Source organism: Thamnophis sirtalis, unplaced genomic scaffold (assembly GCF_051295495.1).
Source record: "Thamnophis sirtalis isolate CommonGarterSnake01/CBP01778 unplaced genomic scaffold, rThaSir2_p1.2 scaffold_2, whole genome shotgun sequence".
In the NCBI taxonomy this organism is placed as follows: domain Eukaryota; kingdom Metazoa; phylum Chordata; class Lepidosauria; order Squamata; family Natricidae; genus Thamnophis; species Thamnophis sirtalis.
This window is the reverse complement of record NW_028261382.1, coordinates 116,187,677-116,212,908: the sequence shown is the minus strand read 5'-3', so window position 1 is coordinate 116,212,908 and position 25,232 is coordinate 116,187,677. Positions and strand designations below refer to the sequence as shown.

The window sequence follows — 25,232 nt, the reverse complement described above, 5'->3', positions numbered from 1 at the left end:
ATTGAGCTAAGGCTCCACATAAAGGCACTTAAAAATGTGGCAAACTCATTTTAATTCTCAGTCAAGTTTCTGACATTTGCCTCCTTAATCTGAAATAGCTACTGCCTTAAGCCCAAACTTTTCCCCCCCACCTTCCTCCAGACATCCATCAAAGACTCTGAAAACATCTTGGAGCAGAAAGGCTGCCTGAACAGAGGAAAAAGTTTTATAGTATCACTTTTTCAAAACATGATATTTTTTTCCCAGGAAAGGGTCTTAAGGAACCCATTTACCATCAGTGACAAGCCAGTTGATTTATCTCAGCTATCAAAAAATGCCGAGAAGCCTCCAGTCTACCTGAGACCACATTTCCTAGCAAGTTAAGATGCCTGCAAATTTGTCAGCCTGTCATTTCTTCCTACACCAATCCCAGAGACAAAGACCCTGGTTCCTCAGGGAGGTAAAGTTATAAAGAAGTTGAAAGTCTCTCCTTCATCCGATCTCTCTTTGCAGAGGCGCTTGCCTTGCTAAGTACCTGCAAAAATCAAGACCAGACACAATCCAAATACGCAGAAAAGCCGGGCTTCAGCTCCAGCTATTATCTGAAAAATTGTTACTCACCTCTAGTGTGGTCAATACAATCTTCTCAACTGAAGAAAAATAAGCCTCCCACAAGAACTGTGTCTGCTGTCTAAGTGCTAGGATTTTATCCTGATGGATAGACCTGATTGTAGAAGGGATCTGTAACACAACACAGAAACAAATAAGGCACTCGAAAACTCGACAACCTGGGAACATAGAGACACGACGAGGGGCGTTTTCAGACAATCCGTTTATAGCCCAATCGGGTTAGATTTTATACATTGAGTCTGCAATGCATTTGGCTCTCATCTATGGCATGCAAATCCACATTGTCAGGCCATACCAGCCGGGATAGCAATAATTGGAAATAGAGTTATATGGATGTTAACACTGTGTCTCTTTCTCACTTCTGATCAGAAAAGCCCATACTTTTTACATTTACGATAATTCTTGACTCACAACCATTCGTTTAGTGACGGTTGGACATTACGGCTGCACTACAAAAAGTGACATAAATTATGTGTGACCTGTCAAAACCGCGGTCCACTAAAGCGCGCCCGATCAAAGCGCGTACGTGACGTCATCAGCAGTGTGACAAATAAAATTAAAAATAAATTAAATTAAAATTAAAATAAAATTAAAGCAAGCCGATTCACATAAAGGTAAGGGTTAGGTTTAGGTTTAGGTTAAGGGTTAGGTTTAGGGTTACGTTAAGCGTTAGGGTTAGGTTTAGGGTTAGGTTAAGGGTTAGCGTTAGGTTTAGCGTTAGGTTAAGGGTTAGGTTTAGGGTTAGGTTAAGGGTTAGGGTTAGGGGAAGGTTTAGGGTTAGGTTTGGGGGGGTTAGGGTAAGGTTTTCGCATTAATTTTAAATTTACCGCTCACAGCGTGCCGTTTTCGTCACGCTGTGATGACGTCACGTACGCGCTTTCGTCGAGCGTGCTTTAGTCTACCGCGGATTTGTGGTGGAACCAAATTATGAGATTAGAATAGAATTCTTTATTGACCATGTGTGATTGGACAGATAAGAAATTTGTCTTTGGTGCCTATGCTCTCAGTGTACATAAAAAGACAAGATGCATTCGTCAAGAATCATAAGGTACAACACTTCATTAGCAGATTTTTTTATTATTTTTTCCCTTCTACAACACCTTACAGTCATTATATCAACATTGTTACGCCATCATACCTGTACATGTATATACTATTTCGCTTCTATATTTACACACCTTTATACACAGTTCTATATATATTTATATATATTGCTTTTTTGGCTTAATTAATTTTATTCTTGTTTTGCAGCCATTTGTACCAATTGCTCCAAATTTCATAATATTCTGACTCTTCTTTATCTTTTAATTTCAGTGTTAATTTGTCCATCTTTGCACAATCCAAAGTTTTTTTTTATCACTAATTCGTCCGAGGGGGTACAACACTTAATGACAGTCATAGGGTACAAATAAGCAATCAGGAAACAATCAATATCAATATAAATCGTAATGATACAAGCAACAAAGTTACAGTCCTGCAGTCATAAGTGGGAGGAGATGGGTGATAGGAGCAATGAGCAGACTAAAAGTAATAGTAATGAAGCCTTAGTGAGTAGTTTGACAGTGTTGAGGGAATTATTTGTTTAGCAGAGTTCGGGGAAAAAACTGTCCTTGTGTCTAGTTCTCTTGGTATGCAGTACTCTATAGCAGTGTGGCCTAATCTTTTTGTTGTTGGGTGCCAAAAATGTGTGTGGACGTGTGCGATAGCACACATGTGTGCCAGAACCCATAATGCAAAGCGCCCCCTATATGTGCATGCATGCACAATCCCCCCCGCCCCCATGCACCACACTGCTCGCCTCCAAGCTGAGCTTGATATTTCCTCCAGGGGGGCGGGGGAGGCTGTTTTCGCCCTCCCCAGGCTCCAGGAAAGCCTCTGAACCCTGGGGAGGGTGAAAAATGGGCACAACAGGCCTACCAGAAGTTCGGAAATGGCCGAAAATCAGTTGGCCAGGGCATGCATGCGCGCTGGAGATGACAGCTCGCGTTCCGGCAGATATGGCTCCGCGTGCCACCTGTGGCACATGTACCATGGGTTTGCCATCACGGCTCTATAGCATCATTTTGAGGGTAGGAGTTCAAACAATTTATGTCCAGGATGTGAAGGGTCTGTAATTATTTTCACAGCCCTCCTTTTGACTCGTGCAGTGTGCAGGTCCTCAATGGAAGGCAGGTTGTTAGCAATTGTTTTTTCTGCAGTTCTAATTATCCTCTGAAGTCTGTGTCTGCTTGTTGGGTTGCAAAACCAAATCAGAGAGTTATGGAGGTGCAAATGACAGGCCCAGTTTTTCACACTTAGGATTGTTGAAAGCCTCCAGAGCCTGGGGATGGTGAAAACACCCCCTTTGTTGTGGTGCAGGAGGTTGATTAGGCCACACCCACGCCCACCAGCAAACGGGTAGAGAACAAATCAATTAGGGCATTTTTAGGAAACCTGACACCCATTGCTGAAATTTTTAAAGCTCACCCCTGCAAGTAATCCGTGTTTAATGACTGCCTTGGAATATGCCCATTCCCAATTATCATGGTGAAGTGATAAATGCCTGAATTTATGACCTTTGCAGATCTGTAAAGATAAGTTGAAGTAAGATCACAAGCACAGTCAAGGCTTCACTTAGTAAACAACCAAATTATTGGTCTCAGATATGGCTGCTAAACAAGGAACTAAGTTTCTATAAACTGTATGACCTTTAGGCATCTTGCATAGCAGACAGGGAAAATAAATTGATTCCAATTTATCTGATTTGTAGATCTTCTTCTATCTATGTGTACATAGGCTCTAAAATAGGAAAAAAATTAATCCTTCTTGATATTCCATTTATTGAAAAGGGGGCTATTTCAGTACGGCACCTATTTTCTCATTAGGCTGCTGCGTTCTCCCTAAGCCTTTCAAATGATTCATTTTTTCCTGGGCTAATTATGCGTAAAGCATCTGCCTATGTTTGCTTTTGATTTGTGCCATTTTGCATTTTCCGCTTACACATTAGATTATAGCCAACAAAAGGCGTTTTTCGCTCATACATATTCTCTCATGTTTTTACCCCCAAAATGCATTCTGATAAAATACTCTTAATTAGAATACATCTGTTCTTTACATAGCATCATCATGATTTCATAGACAATGGGGACAGTGAGGAAACAGCTTAAGGGCAACAATTTTCCTAGGCCAAATTGTGTTTTGTCAAGAGGTTCATTGAGTTGAAATCTGTAATTGTATGCGAGAATGGCCTTGGGAGACTGGAGGGAAAGCAGCAGACTGGAGAACCATTATCTCATTCCATAGAAGGAGGGAGAATATGGGGATCATTTCAGAAAGGATATTTCCTAGTTTTTCGGAGAGTAAAAGGAAAGGGTCGGAGGAATACTTTCAGTCTTACATGATTCTGTTATTGTAACTTCTGAGCTAGTACTCCTGGTTGTGTTTCTTATCTGGACTACTTTGCAGAGTTAACAAAGCCCTTCCATTTAATATCCAGTTTTGCCTAAATTGCTGAGCAGTATCCCATGTTAGTCAGTGCACCTTTCAGCAAGCTATGGTGGGCTTCCCAAAGCATTCCCATGATATGATGCTTCATGCAAAGATGGCACCAATCAGCAGCTCTGTTGAATGTGGAAGAAGGCCAATAGGCAATCATTTTAACAATCTGTAAATCTACATTAAAACGAGGGTCACAAGAAAACTAAAAATGGGAATACGAGACCCACTGTCAGGCTTCCCAGGTAGATCATATAGGAAACATGATGAGCCATTTATATTTCACTGTGAGGTGATAGTAACAGAATCTTTGAAGTCTGAAAGTGTAAATATACTGCCCTCTCCTTTACAGCCTGAGAAGCTAGGGAGAATCCATTTGGAACCTCTTTCTACTTCCATTGTCCACTGCAGACTATGGCTTCCCTTATCTGACCATTCCTTAGGCAGCATTTCTTCCTCACCCTCCCCAAGGTCTTTCTCACACTACATTGCAACCATCGACACCAATGCAAGAAGGCAGCAATTAGTCATGCGAGTCAACATTGAAGTAATCGTATCTTCATCTATTGGTGATGTGAAGATCTTCCTGGATCAAGCCAACACTGGAATGACTGAAATGTGCAGGCTATGGCTTGAAAGTGCTTCATAAGGAATGTAGAACCCCAAACTGTGATGAGCAAGACTTATCCACTACCCTTAAATGGAACCCAGATTCATTCAATGAATGAGACTTGAAGGAATGACTGTTTAGATCAGGGGTGTCAAACCCAAGGCCTGGGGGCCAGATCTGGCCTGCAAGGTGCTTAGATCTGGCTCGCGGGGCTGCCCTGGAAACAGCGAGGACCGGCCCGCGATGTCTCTGCCAGCGAAAACAGAGCTCAGGAGGGCTTCACACGGGTTCTCCCGTCTTCCGTTTTCGCTAGCAGAGGGTTGCAGGACACCGTCGCAGCTGAAAACGGAACTCAGGAGCCCATTTTTTCTGGCAGAATGCTTGGGCCACCACAGGAGCCCTCAACCCGAGTGACATGGCCACCCTGGCCATGCCCACTCCACCCCCCCCAAGGTCAAACACAACCCTAATGTGGCCCTCAATGAAATAAGAGTTTGACACCCCTGGTTTAGAGCCAGTGGTTTTTGTTACACTTCATAGTAAACAATGCTTTACTGAAAAAATGTAGGTTTTTCACAGCTGCTGTTTAGTGGTGAAATTACTTTTGGGAAGTGTTGCCCAAGACAACGAATATGGCTTTAAATACCGGTTTAGAGATTCATGAATGGACATAACCACTTCCCTGCTCTTCTTTTCTTCTTATTTGACCAAGAGGATTATTTTAGAGGCGTCTCTGCCTGTACATTTACACACAGCTGCTGAACCTACGGCTGCTGAATCTTAACTACATACCAGCTTTGTAAATCAGTGTCAAGTTCACTTATTTTTGGTTTTATCTCTTTAGATAACTTTTTATGGCATCTCTTTGTTAATCTCAGTTAACATTAAACTTAGGTTGCTGGGTTCATATAACATGGCAACTGGTGATGAATAGTAGGAGAAGTTTGCAAAGTCTTCACTGTAATTCTGCTGCAAAATCGTAACCCATTCCAGCAGTTGTAAAGGAGATTTACAGGGGTGAGATTTCACTGGTTATTCTCATGATGATCTTTGTCTGGAGGTTGTCAGGGAAAGGGTTGTTTTACCTAAGGTTCAAATCTTTTGATATCATGATATCTTTATGCATTATATGACAAATCTAGAAGGAAGACTTCAGATAGTTTAACTTTCTTAAAACAGAAGCAGTTGAGTGGATGGAGTCCTTTAGGTAAAGGATTGAGTCCGTTCTGTCTTCACCATTTTTAAGTATCTACATGGAATCAAAAGTGCCTATAGTCAAGGCTATGGTTTTCCCAGTTGCAATGTATGGCTGTGAAAGTTGGACCATAAGAAAGGCTGAGCGTCAAAAGAATTGAGGCCTTTGAACTATGGTGCTGGAGAAGATTCCTGAGAGTCCCTTGGACTGCAAGGCAATCAAACTGGTCAGTTCTGGAGGAGATCAACCCTGACTGCTCTTTAGAAGGCCAGATCCTGAAGATGAAATTCAAATACTTTCACTACCTAATGAGAAGGACGGACTCACTGGAGAAGAGCCTAATGCTGGGAACGATGGAGGGCAAAAGAAGAAGGGGATGATAGAGAATGAGGTGGCTGGATGAAGTCACGAAAGTAGTCAGCGTGAGCTTAAAAGGACTCCAGGGGATGGTAGAGTACAGCAAGGCCTGGAGGAACGTTGTCCATGGGGTTGCGATGGGTCAGACATGACTTCACAACAACAACATGGAATCATTGAGAAAGAACATTGGGAGATTTAGAGCTATCAATATTCTGCTGGGACCAAATTTATTTTTCTATAACATGACTATACTTAACAATTACCTAGATGCTGATAATAAATTGAAACTGAATCCAGGCATGATGGTGGTAGTCATTTTAAGGGATCAGAATTCTGGAGAAGTTGTGGCTCTCCTGATTTTAAATGGAGTTATTCTCTCTTCAAAACAACAGTATGGGAAATGCTACTGGATGGGGATCCCTTTCTGGTTTTCTAAAGCAGAGCTAGGACACTCTTTCCTGGATGGGAAATAACTTTAAAATAATAAGGGTATTGGTAAGCCATTAAGGGTAAGGCACATTACATAAACTGGTTCTGTCTAGCAGAGAACACAGCACAGTTGGATTCCTAAAGAACTGAAGGAAACTTTTTTTTTCTTTTAATAACCCTGTAATCCCTTGCATTGGGAAGGAGTCATGACGACTGGATGGAGCTGAGTATTTACTGGCTGGATGCCCTTCCTGATGCCTATATGGAGAGCACAGCAATTATTTTCTCTCTGTGACCATAGAGAGAAATATCTGCTGCTAGCTAGGATTGAACTCACAGCCTCCTAATTGTGAGGTGAGAGTTCCACCTCTAGGCCATCATGCTGCTAAAAAAAAAAAGCCATATTATACTTGGGCTAAATGCACTGTACTGCCTGCCAATTTTTTTATCCCTGAGTGAAATGGAAACTGATGGTCATTATTGTTAAAACTTTATATGGCTTAGATCCAGAACTCTTGAAAACACCTTTTCCATGTAACCTGAGACTGAAATAATGAACGGAGACTCAAGGTCTAGTCTTAAGTTCTTTGGGATGCATCCTGCATTACACTTGAAGCCTAAAATATCCAAAACAGGCTTCGCGTTATTCATTTTAACTCCTTCACACTGGAGCTTTTTATTACCCTGTTTTCCCGAAAATAAGCCCTCCCTGGATAATAAACCCAGCCGGGCTTTTGAGTGCATGCACTAAAATAAGCCCTCCGCCCCAAAATAAGCCCTCCCAAAAATATTGCAACACAGCAGCAGCAGCCATGAGGTGACCACGCTCGCTGCCTCCTGCACCTCAAAAATAATAAGACCTCCCTGAAAAGAAGGCCAAGTGCTTATTTTGGGAGTCAAAAGAAAATAAGGCCCTATCTTATTTTCAGGGAAACAGTATTTCTAGTTTTAAGGTTGGCTTTACATTTTCTTGAAAGAGCACGAGAGGTCTTTAGCGAGGTAGGCTTAGCTTAAGAAATAAAATAATTAATTAAATGGTGTGGGATGAATAGTAGGATAAATGTGTTCATCCTCTAATACGGCTGGGGAACCATCATGATTAACTCTCATTCCAGGACTGGAAAGACTTAGGTTCAAATCCTGAATTTAAACCTGAAGCTCACTAGGTGGTTTTTGATTGAACATTTATTTTACAGGAGTGAAATAGAGAAAGAGAGGCTACGTAAGGAAGAAAAGTAGGAAATATGGAAATAAAATTCTTCATTATTATTATTATTATTATTATTATTATTATTATTATTCAGAAAAGAAATATCCCATTTACTGATTAAGATTACAATAGGTTAGTTACCTTTTCAAGAGCCTACATCATATGACATAGACAATAAACCTTTTAACTATAGAAATATTACACATTTAAGGTCCTAACACCTTATCTTTTCAATGGGAACCATTCATTACTTAGGCCATTCAGGATTACATCTTATTATTATTATTTTTATTTTTAAATCAGCCTACTTAATTGGTTTTGCAACTCTAAGGTGCTAGCAAAGAAATCTTGTAAATTTTAAAAATTGACATGGATGTATGGATTTTTCAGGTAGATTTTGGCAACATTTACATTTTAGGCGATCATTTACTTTATGTCCATTGGAGTTGGGGCGGGGGGGGGGGCTAATAAATAAAAAAGATTTGCATTATGTCTAATTGACTGCATTTCATTGTTTTTCTTCAAATCTTTTGAGATAAAACTTTTTATCTGTTTCTGCATATGAAAAGAACAGTGGGTGAAACGGAACGATTGATATCTTCAAAGTTTTGTGGCGAGGAGAGGGGAGCCAATCTTAGAATGCAGACAGTTCTCAAATTATAGCCATTTGTTTAGCGACTGTTCAAAACTGCAACAGTATTAAGTGACTTATGACCAGTCCTCACATGTACATCCCGATGGTCACATGATCAAAATTGGGGCACTTGGTTACCAGCATGTATTTACAACGATTTAAGTTTCCTGGGGATCACATGACTGCCATTTGCGACCTTCTCAGTTGGCTTCCGATGAGCAAAGCCAATGGGGGAAGTTGGTTTTGTTTAATGACCACAAGATCACTTCACAACTGCAGTAATTTGGCTAATAACTCTGCGGAAAAAATCATAAAATGGGTGTCCTGCCCTCAGGTGCTTTGGAGAATAGCTTGACTCCCTGTTTTTTGTGGCAGCACTTCAAATACTGAAATACTGCTATCATTTCACCCCCTAATTCTTTTCTTTAGACTAGCCAGACCCAAATCCTGCAGTTGTTGCAGGCGGAAAAAATCATAAAACGGGTGCGGCTCACTTAACAACCACTTCCCTTAGCAAGAGAAATTCTAGTCATAATTGTGTTGCTGTGGTGAGTTCCAACTTCTACGGTTGGAACGGGCCCGGCGGCATCCACATGGATGGACGCGGCACATGCACATGCGCCTTAACACCTCCACGAGCCTCCGCGATGCTCCAGCTGCTCAGCGGAGCATCGCTCAGGTACTGTACTTGTCATGCATGTGTCCAGAAGCGCCAAAGACTTAAAAGACCAGTAAGGAGCTCAGGTGGGCGGTGGGCCCTCCGGAGCACTGTACCAGAACGGTATCCAGTGCTCCGGGCAGGCTCCAGTACGCCTGTACAGGGGCGTTCCCCCTGCAACCCACCACTGTTGTGTTGGTTGGAAGAACTGCCTGTGTTTTATAAAGCCTATTTTTACATGTTGGCTCACTTACAACACAAACTAGGGCTTCTGTTTTTCATTTTATTTGGCTATTTGCTATTCATCTCTTTGCTTACAACAGGGGTGTGTCAGGCCTGCAGCCATATTTTCTTTTGGATCTTTGGCCTGCCACACTTTCTATTATTCTACTATGCATTTTCTATTGTGGGAAAATGGGAGCAGAGATTGTAAGGAGTGAGATGCTATGTAGCCATAACAAAATTCTTTCCAGAAAGCCAAGGCCATCCTTTGTCTTTGCACCTCTGCACTTGACCGGAACTGGATGGGTGGAACTGCCAACATGGCAGTGGAAGGCTGGACCATGTGATGGACTTGTGGGTGTGGGGGCAAGATCTTGAACTTTCAACTGGGTAGGGAAAACCGGGAAGCTTTCAGATTTGAGTTTTCCCAGATGTGCCAACATGGCTCTCTTAATAAATTGGAACTTTGAGCAATGCTTTGCCTTGGACTCTGATTTACTTTTGGATGCTATCTGGAACCCTGGCGCATCCAGCACGCAGGCTGAAAGTTTGACACACCTGGCTTACAAGATGGCTGTGGGCAGCGATGAATTGAGGCGGATCTGCACACGAATACAATAGAATTATTAGGACGGGATGATGTTCGAATAGCAAGCCATCGATACAATAAACAAGGAAGGAGAAAAGTGGTGCTTAAAATGACAACACTGGCTTCAGCCTGTCTGTAGCTGGAACAGCCTGACAGTAGAGAATATGTAAATAAAAACATCCGAGTGCATCTAAACTGGGAAATGAAAAACTGTAATGCAACAAAAACATTTCCCAAAGCAGACATTTGGGCTTCATGCCAGCTCTTTAAAAACCACTGTTAATAATAGTATAGTAGCTGTTCTAGTAAGGGAAGCAGCTGTGAAGATAATCAATTCTGCATTACAGGAAACAACAAAGATCAGAATATTAATGTACTCTTGGGAGGGAAGGGACATTCACAGATATTTGGAATGCTGCACAGCCTTCTCCTCTCTTACCTTCGGCAGCTAAATACGTCAGTCAGGCAGGGTGTAGATTTTTGCCAGATTTAAATATGTTAAGTATAAGTATAATCTTTATTGTCATTGTACTTAAATACAACGAAATTGGTCACACGCGTGGCAGTATGACACGTGTCTTGTATGAAAAGGAATCCAGGTTGATTCCTTGAAGTCTCCCACTAAACGGGTCTCAGAGGCATCAACCCTCTCTGCTCTCCTCCCTGTGTCTAGCAAATTGGAGAGTAGCTTTGAATCCAGAAAGACTGTTTCAACTTAAGCAGTGGGCTTAAGCCAGAAATGACTTTCCACAGATAAGTGTTTTGTCACTGGTACACACACAAGTAGCTTTTGCCTTGGGACCACAGTTAGAACCAGAATTTCCTTTGCTTAGCAATACAATTGTTAGGTGAGTAGCGCCGAAGTTTGTGACTTTTTCACCGTGGTTGTTAAGCAAATCACTAAGTTGTTAAGGGAATCACACAGTCGTTTGGTAACTTCAGCTTCCCCTATTGTCTCTGCTTGTCAGAATATTGGCAAGCAAAATATTTATAATTCTGATACTTTGCATCGTAAATCAGGGTTTGGAGCAACCATGGGGAAGAAATGGAGGTAGTGACAGATTTTATTTTCCTGGGCTCCAAGATCACCGCCGATGGGGCCTACAGCCAAAATATTAAAAGATGCTTCTTCCTAGGGAGGAAAGCTATGGCAAATCTGGAAAGCACACAAAAAAGCAGAGGCAATACTCTGCCAACCAAAGTACACATAGTCAATGCGATGGTTTTCACAGTTGTAATGTATGGCTGTGAATGTTGGACCATAAGAAAGGCTGAGCACCAAAGAATTGAAGCCCTTGAACTATGGTGCTGGAGAAGACTCCTGAGAGTCCCTTGGACTGCAAGGCGATCAACCTGGTCAGTCCTAGAGGAGATCAACCCTGACTGTTCTTTAGAAAGTCAGATCCTGAAGATGAAACTCAAATACTTTGGCCACCTAATGAGAAGGAAGGACTCACTGGAGAAGAGCCTAATGCTGGGAATGATGGAGGGCAAAAGAAGAAGGGGATGGCAGAGAATGAGGTGGCTGGATGGAGTCACCGAAGCAGTAGGTGTGAGCTTAAATGGACTCCAGAGGATGGTAGGGGACAGGAAGACCTGGAGGAACATTGTCCATGGGGTTGCTATAGGTTGGACATGACTTCGCAACTAACAGCAACATGACTGTCATAAGTGTTTATCTATAATTCTGAGCTCTTTCTGGATTCAACTTTTAAATATTAAAAAGCACTCCTGATACATATTTTAACGGCATATTTTACTGTTGAAATATCCACATCATTTTATGAACAAATGTTGATCACATGGCCCTTGTATGCTGCAACTCTTGAAAATACATGCTGGTTGCCAAATTGTGGTCATCATGGGGATGCTGCAACAATCTTTAAGTGTGAGGACTAGTCACCAGTTACCTTTTTCAGTGTCATTTGAATGGTCACTAAACTAATGCTTATAAATTGAGGAGTACTTATAAAAAAGACCCAATAACCGGACTCTTATTAGTGTAAAGTAGTGATTTGAGCCATTTTTTTTCCATTTCTACTTAAGTGTTGAAAGGATGAGATTAGCACCAAATTCTTCAAAGAAGATTTTTGCAAGGATTGGGAGAGAACAATATCCTGGAATAATCCAGTAATTTGGGTTCTTTCATTAGATGCAGAGTCGTTATAAAACACAATGAAAGGAAGTGAAACAGTCTCTGTTTCCCCCCCAAGAAAACTATGACAGAGGTTGACTTAAACAAAGGAGTTACTCTTCCCTCTTTATTGCATGCAAGGGTCACATCCATCATTCTGCTTTTCATGGGATTGAACCATATAAATTGTATTTGCTTTCCCAATCTGGCGCCTTCCGCTGTAATGTCTATGACTCTTCTTAAAGCAAGGAATGCTTTCCAAGCCCTTAAGTGTATCTGGAAAGTATTTGGTAGTGGAAGGCAAAATTAAGAGAAAGAGGAAAGAGACTGGAAAAGTCTCATAGAAATAACTGAGGATCTTGATTTTTGTACACTTCGCAGTGGCTCAGTGGCTAAGACACTGAGCTTGTCGATCAGAAAGGTCGGCAGTTCGAATCCCTAGTGCCGCGTAGAGGAGTGAGCTCCTGTTACTTGTCCCAGCTTCTACCAACCTAGCAGTTTGAAAGGATGTAAAAAAGCAAGTAGAAAAAATGGGGACCACTTTGGTGGGAAGGTAACAGTGTTCTATGCGCCTTCGGTATTTAGTCATGCTGGTCACATGACTATGGAGACGTCTTCGGACAGCGCTGGCTCTTCGGCTTTGAAACAGAGATGAACACCGCCCCCTATATAGTTGAGAACAACTAGCACATATGTGCAAGGGGAAATTTTACCTTTATCTATATGTAATGGGGTAATCTCCTGGATTAATATTACACCAGAGTCATTCCTGTGAGATGGGCAGCCATATATATGTGATCAATCAATCAATATGGATCAGAACTTAGTTATCTACCTAATGTCGCACTTTTCAAATTTCATGGCTCAAAGCAATTTATATCTTCTGTAACATTGTAAAGGCTCATAAAATACTGCAGATATTTCAACAGTAAAATATGAAGTTTAAATATGTACCTTGAGTGCTTTTTAATATTTACAAGCTGAATTTAGAAAGAGCTCAGAATTGCAGATAAACACATGAATTGAATTGAAGAATTGAGAGTAATATGTAGGTTGTCCCATTCCTGATTTAGGATGAGAAGTATCAGAATTAAAAATATTTTGACACTGCAAATCACATTTGCATGGCAAGAGCTTTCAACTTGAGTTCTTCCACGCACCTATATGAAAAAAAATATCAGATGCTGCTACATTTTTAACCACAACATTTGGAAGCTGGAATGACCTTCATGTCAGAAAGTGAATAATGCTTTATTAAATGAGTTAATATTCACAATGACACAGACAAAGCCTGGCCGATAAAAATCTCTTTTATGGCCATGACCTTTTGGATATATCTTTCCTGAAAGTACAGAAGATGGCTGCTGTTGTCAATTCACTCGATGAAGGCCACTGTTTTCCCGCCATTCACCCACCTCTTACCTGTAATAACAATCTCTCATCTCCTATGACGGCAGCTTGATTCCAATTAATCACCTCGGAGAATGGAAGTTCCCATCCATTGCTGAGCATCACAGGAATACAGGCAGCCTGTATTAAAAAAAATATAAGGAGTGGACAGTTTCAAGGTTCAGTTGCAGGAATTGGGTGGGTCTAGTTCAGGGGTCAGCAACTTGCGGCTCTGGAGCCACATGTGGCTCTTTCATCCCTCTGCTGTGGCTCCACAATTGATAGGGCTTTCGGTTAGGACAGGTAGAGGAAAAAGGATGCCATGCTAGGAGGAGACTCTATGGCGGGGGAACTAGACTTCTGGTTGGCTCCAGAACTGAAAGGGGGGGGGAGTGTTCTGTTTAGGACCTTTGTGGCTCTGAGTGTTTAAGGTTGTCGACTCCTAGTCTAGTTCAATGAAAAGAACAACTATGGGGTAATGTGATAACAATAGCACTTAGACTTCACAGTATTTCGCAGCCCTTTCTAAGCAGTTTACAGAGTCAGCCTATTGCCCGCAACAATCTGGGTCCTATTAAAAGAGAATATTTGTAGCTGAGTGTTGAAATGAGAGGTCCTTGGTGCTCTCTGAGCTTGCTTGTTTTCTTACAGATGTTTCATTACCCTAACTAGATAACATGTCAGTTTATATTCTGGTGCCTTGCCTGTCTGTGTGGGTGGAGGCAGTCTCAGAGGTATTTTGGTTGGGTTGTTTACTCTTTGGCAGTTTCTTAATTGGGGTATTGCTAACTTGATTGTTGGTCTGAAGTTTTTTTATGCTGATCTGAGTGCTGATTCCTGGTGGAGGGAGCTGGAGTCTTTTTCTCTTTTGGGCTGGTTGATTGTCTCTTTTGCATAGTCTATACATGTTAATGTCCATGTGTCTGTTGATGTCTGATTTGTCAAAGTGCCAGGCTTCTAGAAATTCCCTGGCATCTTTGGATTTGGCCTGGTCTAGGATGGTCACATTTTCCCAATTGAAACTATGGTTGAATCTGTCTATATGTTGTGACATTAAATAATTTTCATCATGCTTTCTGACTGCCAGCTGGGAAAATGGCATTGCCAATGAAAATGAAAATATGTTAAGCATTAGGGATATAGGGTTAGGTCCCCTTGGAGTCAGGGCTGAAAATTGATGATAGGGATAAATTCTTAAAGGTTCTTTAATGAAAGGAAAGGGGGAACAGTGGCTCAGTGTCTAACACGCTGAGCTTGTCGACCAGAAAAGTCAGCTGTTCGGCGGTTCGAATCCCTAGCGCCGCATAACGGAGTGAGCTCCCGTTATTTGTCCCAGCTTCTGCCAACCTAGCAGTTTCAAAGCACGTAGAAATGCAAGTAGAAAAAATAGGAACCACATTTTGTGGGAAGGTAACAGCGTTCTGTGCGCCTTCGGCGTTTAATCATGCCGGCCACATGACCACAGAGACGTCCTTGGACAGCGCTGGCTCTTCGGCTTTGAAACGGAAATGAGCACCTCCCCCTAGAGTTGGGAATGACTAGCACATATGTATGAGGGGAACCTTTACCTTTACTTTTAATGAAAGGGAACGTGACAGCTTTTCATTTAGACCTGTGTGTGGACCACAGTAAAATGCATTGGAAAACCCCATGGCCAATGAAAATGAAACTAGGGTTTGAGTTAGGGTTTGATCTCTTTGTAGTTAGGTCTGAAAACTAATGCTAGATTCTTAGAGATTCTCTAATGAAAGAGAATGTGACAGCTTTTTGTTCAAACCTGTGTGTGGACCACAATAAAATACATGGGAAAATCTGACTGCGAATTGCCATTGCCAATTGAAATTAGGGTCAGGGTTAGGTCCCCTTAGGAGACAAGAGCAAAAACTGATGCCTGGGATAGATTCTTAGAAATTCTCTAAGGATACTTATGGTTACAGCTTTTCTTTTGGACTTTTTTGTAAAGCAGAGTAAATTACCTAGGAAAATATGATTGACAATGAAAAGAAAAGTAGTGTTTAGGGGTAGGGTAGGTGTTAAGGTTAGGGTTAGGGTTAGGTTTGCTTGGAATCAGAGACAAGAACTGATGTTGGAGATAGACTCTTAGAGATACTCTAAGGAAAGAGTATGACAACTTTGGTTCTGATTTCTTTGTGGACTACAGGAAAATGCAAAGGAAAATTCTGTTACCAATGAAAATTAAAGTAGGATTAGGAATAGTGTTAGAGTCAGGGCAAGGTCTTCTTTGACTTCTGACCAAAAACTGATTTTAGGGATAGCTTCTCAATGATTCACTTAGGATAGTGGTAGTGGCATCTTTTCTCTCGGACTTCTGTCAGGATAGCAAAGGTAATAGCTTTTTATTCAGACTTCTTTGTGGACCATAGTAAAATCCATGAGAAAATCCTGTTGCCAAAGAAAATTAAGCAAAAAAGAGCAACACAGATGATTAGGGGAGTGGTGGCTAAAACATACGACGAACGGTTCCAGAAACTGGGCATGGCTACTCTAGTGAAGAGAAGGACCAGGGGAGACATGATAGCCGTCTTCCAATATTTGAGGGGCTGCCACAGAGTGGAAGCGGTCAAGCTATTTTCCAAGGCACAGTGAAGGCCAGACAAGAAATAATAGATGGAAACTTATCAGGGAGAGATTCAACCTGGAAATAAGGAGAATTTTTCTGACAGTGAGGGCAATCAAGCGATCGAACTTGCCTTCTGAAGTTGTGGGAGATTCACCACTGGAAGCTTTCAAGAAGAGACTGGACAGCCAACTGTCAGAAATGTTATAGGGTCTTCTGCTTGGGTGGGAGGTTGGACTAGATGACCTACAAGGTCCCTTCCAACTTTGTTAATCTGTTTGGTGAAATCTGCTGCCAGGTTAACTGGGGTTTGAGCATTTTCCTTAATCCTCATTATATCAGTCTGGAAGTCAGATGACCAACAAGGTCCCTTCCAACTCTGTTATTCTGTTATCTGTTATAAACTAGATTTAGGGTTAGGTGTCCTAAGAATCAGGGGTGAAAACAAATGTTAAGGGATAGTGTGGAAAAAAGAAGTATTGTGTGAATTGGGTAATATTTAACTGTGCAATTTTCAGGATTTTGTACAATCCTGGTGGATCTCTGCATTGTCAAGTTATAGCAGCAAGATAATTATCCCAAATATATCTTGGATGTAGTGGGTAGATTGTTTTATTTTGCATCATTTTAATTGTCCTTCAGCTTCTTTCCCCATAAAATGTCTTAACAAACAGAAATTACCGCTTAAAACTTATTTAGCCTGCAGTGAAAAAATCTAGGCTAATATTATAAACCTGTGACTTCATATAAACCTCAAAGCCCCCATGGACTGGACTGCTAAAAACTGAAACACGTTTTCCCATTCCACTTCAGTGGAAGTGTAAAAATTATAGTGTAAGTCTTCAAATGAGCACATCTCAGTTAAAAAATAAATAAAACAAAACATCCAAATCTCTTGGTGGAACTTCGCATCTTCTGAATATGTGATAGGTCAATGTTGTTTTCTGACTCTGAGAGCCAATATATGGTAAGTGACCTATATTTTCAGCAAAAAACGTCACCATCTTTGCTCTGGAATAATATTCCTAACTCTATTTGTCCAATGGACAGTGATGGGGAACCTTTTTGGCACCAAGTGCCAAAAGGGAGCGTGTGCATGTGCTTGTCGGGGACCCGCCCCGGAAGAGAAGTTGCCAAGTGGGCATGCGCATGCCGGGAAATTAACTTCCGGTTTACGGCGCGCGTAGGCTGATCAGCCAGCTTGTCTTCTGGATACTGGCACGCATGCATGTATGACCAGCTGGCTGGTGCGCAAGCGCATGATGGAAACCAGAAGACCAGCTCTTCCGGTTTCCGACACTGCTGCACATGCAAAAACCAGCTGATCGTCACGCGTGCATGCGCGCCAGAAACCAAGAAGAGGAACGGGCAATGCCACGTGTGCCAGCTGACATGGCAATGCGTACCACTTCGGGCACATGTGCCATAAGTTCACCATCCCAGGTCTAGGTCAATCCACCTTTAAGGAAATATAACAATGTCTCTTGATGGTGAGAAACACCTGTGAGTCTCTGATCATCTCTCCTGAAGAGGAATGGATGCAGAAGCACAGAATAACAGAGTTGGAAAGGACTTTGGAGGTCATCTAGTCCAGAGGTTCCCAACCTTTTTGATGCCATTGATTCTTTTTGTGGAAGACAATTCTTTCAAAGACAGGAGTGGGGGGTGGGGGTGGGAGGTTTCGAGATGATTCAAGTACATTATATTTATTGTGAACTTTATTCCTATTATTGTTACATTGTAATACATGATTAAATAATTATACAATTCACCATAAATGCAGAATCAGTGGGAGCCCTGCCTTGAGCTTGTTTTCCCCCCTGCAACTATTGAGTATATTTATCATAACTATTTCATTGATGGGTAATGAAAAGGAAACCCTCCTGAAAGTTGGATGTTTCTGTTGGTTGATCCAAAGAATTTCAGAGAGGCTTGTAAAGGGGAAAAGCAGGAAGGAAGGAAGGAAGGAAGGAAGGAGGGAGGGAGGGAGGGAGGGAGGGAGGGAGGGAAGGAGGGAGGGAAGGAGGAAGTAATGTGGCCGGCATGACTAAATGTCAAAGGTGCATGGAATGCTGTTACCTTCCCACCAAAGGTGCTTCCTCTTTTTCTACTTGCATTTTACATGCTTTCGAACTGCTAGGTTGGCAGAAGCTGGGACAAGTAATGAGAGCTCACTCCATTTTGTGGTGCTAGGGATTTGAACTGCCGACTTCTCTGATTGGCAAGCTCAGTGTCTTAGCCACTGAGCCACCATGTCCCTATTGGACCCTTAGTTTTCCTCTTTGCAAGCCTTTCCAAAGTTCTTCAGATCAACCAGCGGAAAGCTCCAACTTTCAGGAGGGTGTGCTTTTAATCACCAATCAGAGAAACAGTTATGGTAAATATACTCAATTACATGCATGGCTTCCTCCTCCAGCCCCCACTCCCTCTCTTTACCGGGCCCTTTCAATTCTCCGATGCTGCTTCAGCAGTCTTCGGCTAAACACATGGGGAAAGGAATGGAGGAGGCATACTCTCTTGGAGAGGCAAATCCACATGTCCTCCCCTCTCCATGTACATGTGCGTGAGCCTGAGCTCATCTAAACATCCTCCCCTCTTTGTGAATCCGCACATCCTCTCCTCTCCATGTATATGTGTGTGAGCATGTTTCTATCATGTATGCAGGAGGGGGGGGGGAGAGAAAAGAGGAAGAGGTTCCACTTGCCTCTGGCATTTGGCTTGGAGAAATAACAGTATCTCACTCATGGCGAATTGTCCTGCAGGGCGACTCGCCCCCAGTGAGTTGCCCGAGGTAAATTGGCTGGGGTGAGCAGGCGGCAATGAGAGAACGGCTGTGAATTATCCCATTCTGAGCTGAGGCGGTGATGCTAGAGTTGGGCGGGGGGGTGGGGGGGTGCAAATACAGATGAAGCTTTATTCGCTCACCCACCTCTCACCTCCAGTTGTCCCAGTTCCTAGCAGGCCATGGACCTGTACCAATCCATAACCCGGTGCTTGGGGGTCCTTATTCTTGCTTCCAGAAGTTGTGAATGCTCCAACACTGGAAATTTTTAAGAAGAGATTGGATAACCACTTGTCTGAAGTGGTGTAGAGTTTCCTGCCTAAGCAGGAGGTTGGACTAGAAGACCTCCAAGGTCCTTTCCAACACTGTTATTCTGTTCTGTTCTGTTCTGTTCTGTTCCGTTCCGTTCCATTCTCAAATCCCTTATTCAAGCAGGAGACCCAATACTTTCCGGACAAATAACTATCCAATCTCTTCTTTAAAAACTCCAGTGTTGGAGCACCCACAATTTCTGAAAGCAAGTCATTCCACTGAAATATAATTTCTGCTTTGCTCTTCCTTTCTCTGTCACAATATTATCTAAGACAGAATTTCACTTGAGAAACAAAAAGCTTAAATAGAGCTAAAATGTCTATTGTTTTTACCTGCAGGGCCTCCAAGAACCTGAAGGATCCAAGCCTCCGGCCACGGGGGACCAGACAGAAAGTGGCATTGTGCAGCATTTCACGATAATCATATCTGAGGGGAAAGAGAATAAAATAATACATTAATAATGAATCCCAAGATAATTGTGCATGAAAATATAAATATCTGGCAGTGGACATCTGTTGTTAGAATAATTTCTAGACAATTTCACATCTGTAAAGTTGAAGTAAGATTAAGAAGAAAAAAGAGTACGGTAAAAAGCATAAATTCATTTTCTGTGTTCGAGCAGAGTACATGGTAGGAACACCTTACAATTTATTCTTATTTTAAAAACTAAGGAAGGAAGAAAATTCATCCATGACCTACAGAATAAAAAGATCCAGAATTTTTTATTCAAAATGCATTTTGGGATGGTGATAATGATGACCAACGCCTAGAATTTCCTAGCCAGCATGGCTGACTGGGGAATTCTGGGAGTTGAAGTTTGTATATCTAAAAGTGGCCAAGGTTAAGAAACTCTGGTCCAGATCAGTGGTGGGATTCAGCCGTTTTTGGCGAACCAGTTGTTAAATTGCTGGCTGGCCCCACCCCTTCCAGGAGTCCCCCGCGCCCCAGGTAAGTGCGGGGAAGCCTACTAGGCCCAAAATGGAGTGTGCCCGCCTCGCAGGTGATTTTTGCTCCCAGGGGGGTGTAGGAGGCCAAGTGCTACCTGTCACACCCCCTGGCCACACCCACCCAGCTGATCATTAGAGCAGAGAACCGGTTATTAAATTATTTGAATCCCACCACTGGGATAGCTTTGTCCTGTGATCCTATGAACAACACAGACTAATTTTCAGACACAAACAAGTACGAATATGCTACAGCATGCTGTTTATCACTACTTTGTCTGCCATTGCTAACATTCTTACTAGGGAATTTTCTGTCTGCATTTCAGAAAACAGTTGGGAGTAGAACAAGTAACTCAGTGGCGCACCAAATCAGGATCAGGATAGTTTTCTTTCAAGTTTTGTTTTTCATTAGGGAGATCGTCAATTACAGTTCTGGATTACACAACGTTCTATTGTCTGTACAGCAGAGTTCTGTTTGGTTTTAGAACAGTAGTTTGTTGAACTTCTCCATGATCACTTTTAAACCATGAATGTTGGTTTAGCTTGTCATTTGAACAATTGTGATTAATTCCATAAATTGAACTGAATCACACAAAATCTTGATGTGGTCTATGAGAAATAAATCATTTTATATTTTATAGGAATAGCACTGTGGCTGGAAAGTTTGTAGTTTCAATCCAGGCTTGGCCATGGTTAAAGCAGTCTACCAAAATCAATGGACAAATTTAGTCCATTGATTTTGACTGCATACTCTATCCTGCACCTAACTTTGCACATTCTTTACCTTTATTCAGAATTTTACTTTCGAAGTGGTAAATGCCTAAGATTAACATTGTAATATCTTCTGATATATTTTATAATGCAATTATTTAAACCTAGCTTATGTAGTAGGGACATGCCAATTTTGGCTGATCTTGAAACACTAGAAAAGCAATGATTTGATTAATAATTGGATAGGATATTACCACATCTAGACTGGGAACAAAAATCTTTGTGCTGGTCACAAGGAAAGCAGCTGGACCAAAGGTAGTATTCTACCAGTTCAGCCGAACTGGTAGTGGAAATCGCGGATGGCCCCACCCACCTGCCCCAGCTCTACAGCATCCCATTTAGGCCATTTTTCGCCAAAAGCGCATATGTGGAAGGCTGCATGCATGCGTGGAGGTGGCATGTGTGCTCACATTTGTGAACTGGTAGGGAAGGTAAGTGAATACCACCCTTGAGCTGGACACGTTCATATACAGAGCAAAACCAAGCTCAACAAGAGGAAACTTTTACATTGTATTTATATGCTATAAATGGATATCCACAAATATGAATATCAAACAAAGAATTTCTTGTTTAAAATCTATCTATCTATCTATCTATCTATCTATCTATCTATCTATCTATCTATCTATCTATCTATCTATCTATCTATCTATCTATCTATTGTTCATTCATCTATCTATCTTCTGAACAATTGCTTTTATTTTCAAATATTCGAATAGAGGAAAATGGTCAAAAATATTGGAGACTTATTTTCTCATACATAACCTGTGATTAATGAATTAATTGAATGCATTCTGTACCTATGTTTTCAATGGAGACGTATATTGGTACAGAAGCTTCACCATCAATGCATCAACTTCTTGTCAAGAGAGAAGAAAATCTAATATCCATCCAAAGCCACCAAGATTAATCATTCGGCAATAAAAATCCTCTTAATCAACCAGGAAAGGACAAAGAATGGATAGAATGAATCATATTGTTCAGCTATGGGTCAGCAAGCATGAATTCAATGAGAAAGAGAGACAATTCTTAACGTTTAACTGCCTTGTAACATAAGACTAAAGGAAATAAAAATTGCCAACAACATAAAGGAACAATGACCAGTATTCCTCAAAGTTAATGCATTCAGCAACACCCTTTCTTTTAAATCCCAACGAACTTTTGCAAAAGCTTTTACCAGCCCCCTCCACCACCACCCCACATTAAATCCCTAAAGGTTTCAAACCAGATTGTAAGCTAATGGTACTTTTGGCAAACCTGTAATGACTTGGAAACTGCCAACTGCTAAACTGATGTCAAGAAAGCCAAGATTAAATATCTCTTCCTACAGTTCCTCTCTAGCTTGAACACCAATACGTTTATTTCTCCAGAGACTTTTGCAAACTGCAAATAGGTGCTACTTTGACAGTTAAAATCATGTAGCAAAATTTACCCAACCCTAATAATCTCATTTAATCATAGCCCGGAGGCATTGATTTTTTTAAAAAAACATTCTTCTTTTTGTATTGGGCAGGGGAAAAGAATAGAATATACAGAAATGGAAATTCAGCTCTATTTCTATATTTATTCTCCTCGAAGATACGAAGACAGGTGTGAGCTAATTTTGATAGGACTCATCACAAGGAAGTTGGACTGGTTTAAACAAGGGTGTATAATTTGCATGAAAAAGGGTCCTTGAAATAAGTTAAGATGAACTTCACGAAACCCAATTAAATGTTCCACCTTTCTGTTATTTAAAACTACAAAAACATCTAAAAGAAAGAGGAAAAAAGTCTTCTCACTATCTTTTCCTCCACTATCTTTAATCTCGTGTCTTTAATTTCTCATTATGTCTGCACAATTTCATTCCAAAGTTGATCAGCCAATTGTTAAGTTTTCAGTAGATTTCCCCAATCACATTAGTGTAGCACGGAAGAACTGACAAACTCACTATATAGCATCTATTTTGAGACTGACTGTAAAATAACTAGAAAAAGGGAAAAGACTTTATTTATCTGCTCCTATTGCCTTTAAGATTTCAGTAGGGAACAAATGCTACCATTGAGTTGTAATTTAAACATTTGTACACTGCTTTCTATTTTACCTGTGTTTTCCAGAAAATAAGACAGGGTCTTATTTTCTTTTGATACCCCTCCCCCCCCAAATAAGCACTTGGCCGTATTTTCAGGGAGATGCCATTATTTTTGAGGTGCAGGAAGCGATGAGCATGGTCACCTCATGGCTGATGTTGTGTTGCAATATTTTCGAGGGACGGCTTATTTTAGCGCATGCACTCAAAAGCCTGATTGGATCTATTATCCGGGGAGATCTTATTTTCGGAGAAACAGGGTAGTCTGGATCAGTACATCTTGTTTGTGATGTTTATATGTGTGGTTTTCTGTGCAATTCACAGAAAACCACACATATAAGCCCAAACAAGATGCTCCAAATGATTTAAAAACAAAACAAAAACAGAACAGGGAACAGAATCACAATTGTCATTTGGTGGCATTCATATTTGCCCTTTAAAGTTCAGATCTTCTGATGCTGTGTTGCAATATTTTCAGGGAGGGCTTATTTTTGGAGGAGGCTTATTTTAGCGCATTGCGCTCAAAAGCCTGATTGAGCTTATTATCCAGGGAGGTCTTATTTTCGGGGAAACAGGGTAAGAACAAATCTTGAATTTTTAAGGTGGTCAAATGATGAAACACACAGGGAAGAATAGAAAAGAGGATTTAATTTATAATTTTAATCACATTTAGTTATTAAAATTATATTAGTCAGATTTAGTGCTGGCTCACCCCTTTGCCCTGTATCTCATTTCCAGAGTCCTTGGAAAGCCTCTAAAAAGGCCAACTGTTCCACCCACCAAACTCTACATCATTCTTGCATAGGTGCCATGCTAATCTGCTCGGTATTGTTCCAATTTTAGCATACAGGCTGCCCAAGCAAGCATAACCTGAGTTTTCCTGTTTTAGCATCAGCCTGATGTGTAGATGCTCTCAATGCTTCAGTAAAAGCATTAAGCTTGGCTGCCCATTTCCACACCTCACTGCAGCCTGCAGCACAAATACAAGGTAATGTGACTTTGAACTAAGCATGGCTCCTGATGACCACATTGATCAAACCTGCAGTTTTCTTGGGAGCAGCAGCCACTGACTTCTTCTAGCATGTGTTCCCAACTTGCCATTTCATCCTTCAGCCCTGGGATTGATTATCCAGTTACTAACTAGGTGCACAAAGCCCCCCCCCCTTTTAAACAACAACAAAAATGCAAATTGTTTTCAATAATTCTGAAGTGTTGGTGTGTAGGCTGTCTACTGAAGTTAAAATATGTCATTTTATCAGGCTTCCCAAACAAAACCTCTGCGGTAAAAATAAAACGAAAGTGACCCACATTCTGCATTGTGGAAGTACAGAATTCTGCAACCTGTTAGGTTATGCAAAGGGATAGAATGAGTATTTTCTTTTATTCTGCAACACTGATGACAGATTTACAGGAGGAGGAGGAGGAGGAGGAGGAGGAGGAGGAAGAGGAGGAGGAGTTTTCTGCTTCTCAGTCACCTTTTTCTTTATGCATCAAACATCTTCTTTTTCAAGATATGCTGCATGGAGAAAATACATATACTGCATATATGTATTTTCAAGAGGCAATGGATTTTCCAGTTGTCCAGAAAGTCCAGTTGCTTCTTGAAAAAGCACCTTTGGAACAACAGTGACCTCGATGACTGAGAATCTCCAAAGACATTTGTATGGAGAAAACTTTTCCATGCATCAAAGTATAACAGCAGCAATAGCACTTAAGACTTATATACCACTTTACAGTGCTTTACTGTCCTCTCTAAGCAGTTTACAGAGTCAACCTATTGCCCTCAACAATTTGAATCCTCATTTTATCCACCTTGGAAGGATGGAAGGCTGAGTCAACCTTGAGCCTGGTGAGATTTGAACTGTCAAAAGGCAGGCAGTTGGCAGTTAGGAGAAATAACCTGGAGTATTGCACTCTAACCACTGTGCCACTGCAGTATATGTATTTCTCACTAGGATCTACATGCATTAGTCCTATGTCATCCATGTAAAACACACTTAAAGTTTAGAAAAGCTACAGATTTTAGAAATGGACATTTCTAGCAGCCATGCAAGGACCTTCCAAATACCGAAAGAGAGAAAAAAGCGAAAAGCACTTTGTTATTTAGTACTTGCACCATCTCAACTAGAAACTGGTAATATTAGCACTCTATCTAGGTAAACAATTTAAAACTAGAAATGCTTGAAATGTTCAAAGAACAACATGATAGCAATCTCTAGTCTGAAGACTCATACAATTGGGGGAAGAATGTAGCTCGGTGAAGA

The 25,232-nt window shown here is 41.2% G+C and overlaps 1 protein-coding gene and 1 non-coding gene across 2 annotated transcripts in view; both read right to left on the bottom strand.

Annotated features, from left to right (window-relative positions):
- Positions 1 to 25,232, bottom strand: part of EXT1 (exostosin glycosyltransferase 1) — a 331,185-nt gene that overhangs the window by 33,695 nt on the left and 272,258 nt on the right. The window contains exons 2-4 of the mRNA XM_087706752.1: positions 19,518 to 19,611; positions 13,547 to 13,654; positions 601 to 720 (exon numbers count right to left, since the gene is read on the bottom strand). Coding sequence (XP_087562878.1) covers positions 601 to 720; positions 13,547 to 13,654; positions 19,518 to 19,611 — 322 coding nt within the window. The remainder of the gene's footprint in view (positions 1 to 600; positions 721 to 13,546; positions 13,655 to 19,517; positions 19,612 to 25,232) is intronic.
- LOC148049141 (U6 spliceosomal RNA) lies at positions 23,727 to 23,835 on the bottom strand. The gene has a single exon (XR_015695740.1). It is a non-coding gene; the product is annotated as a U6 spliceosomal RNA (small nuclear RNA).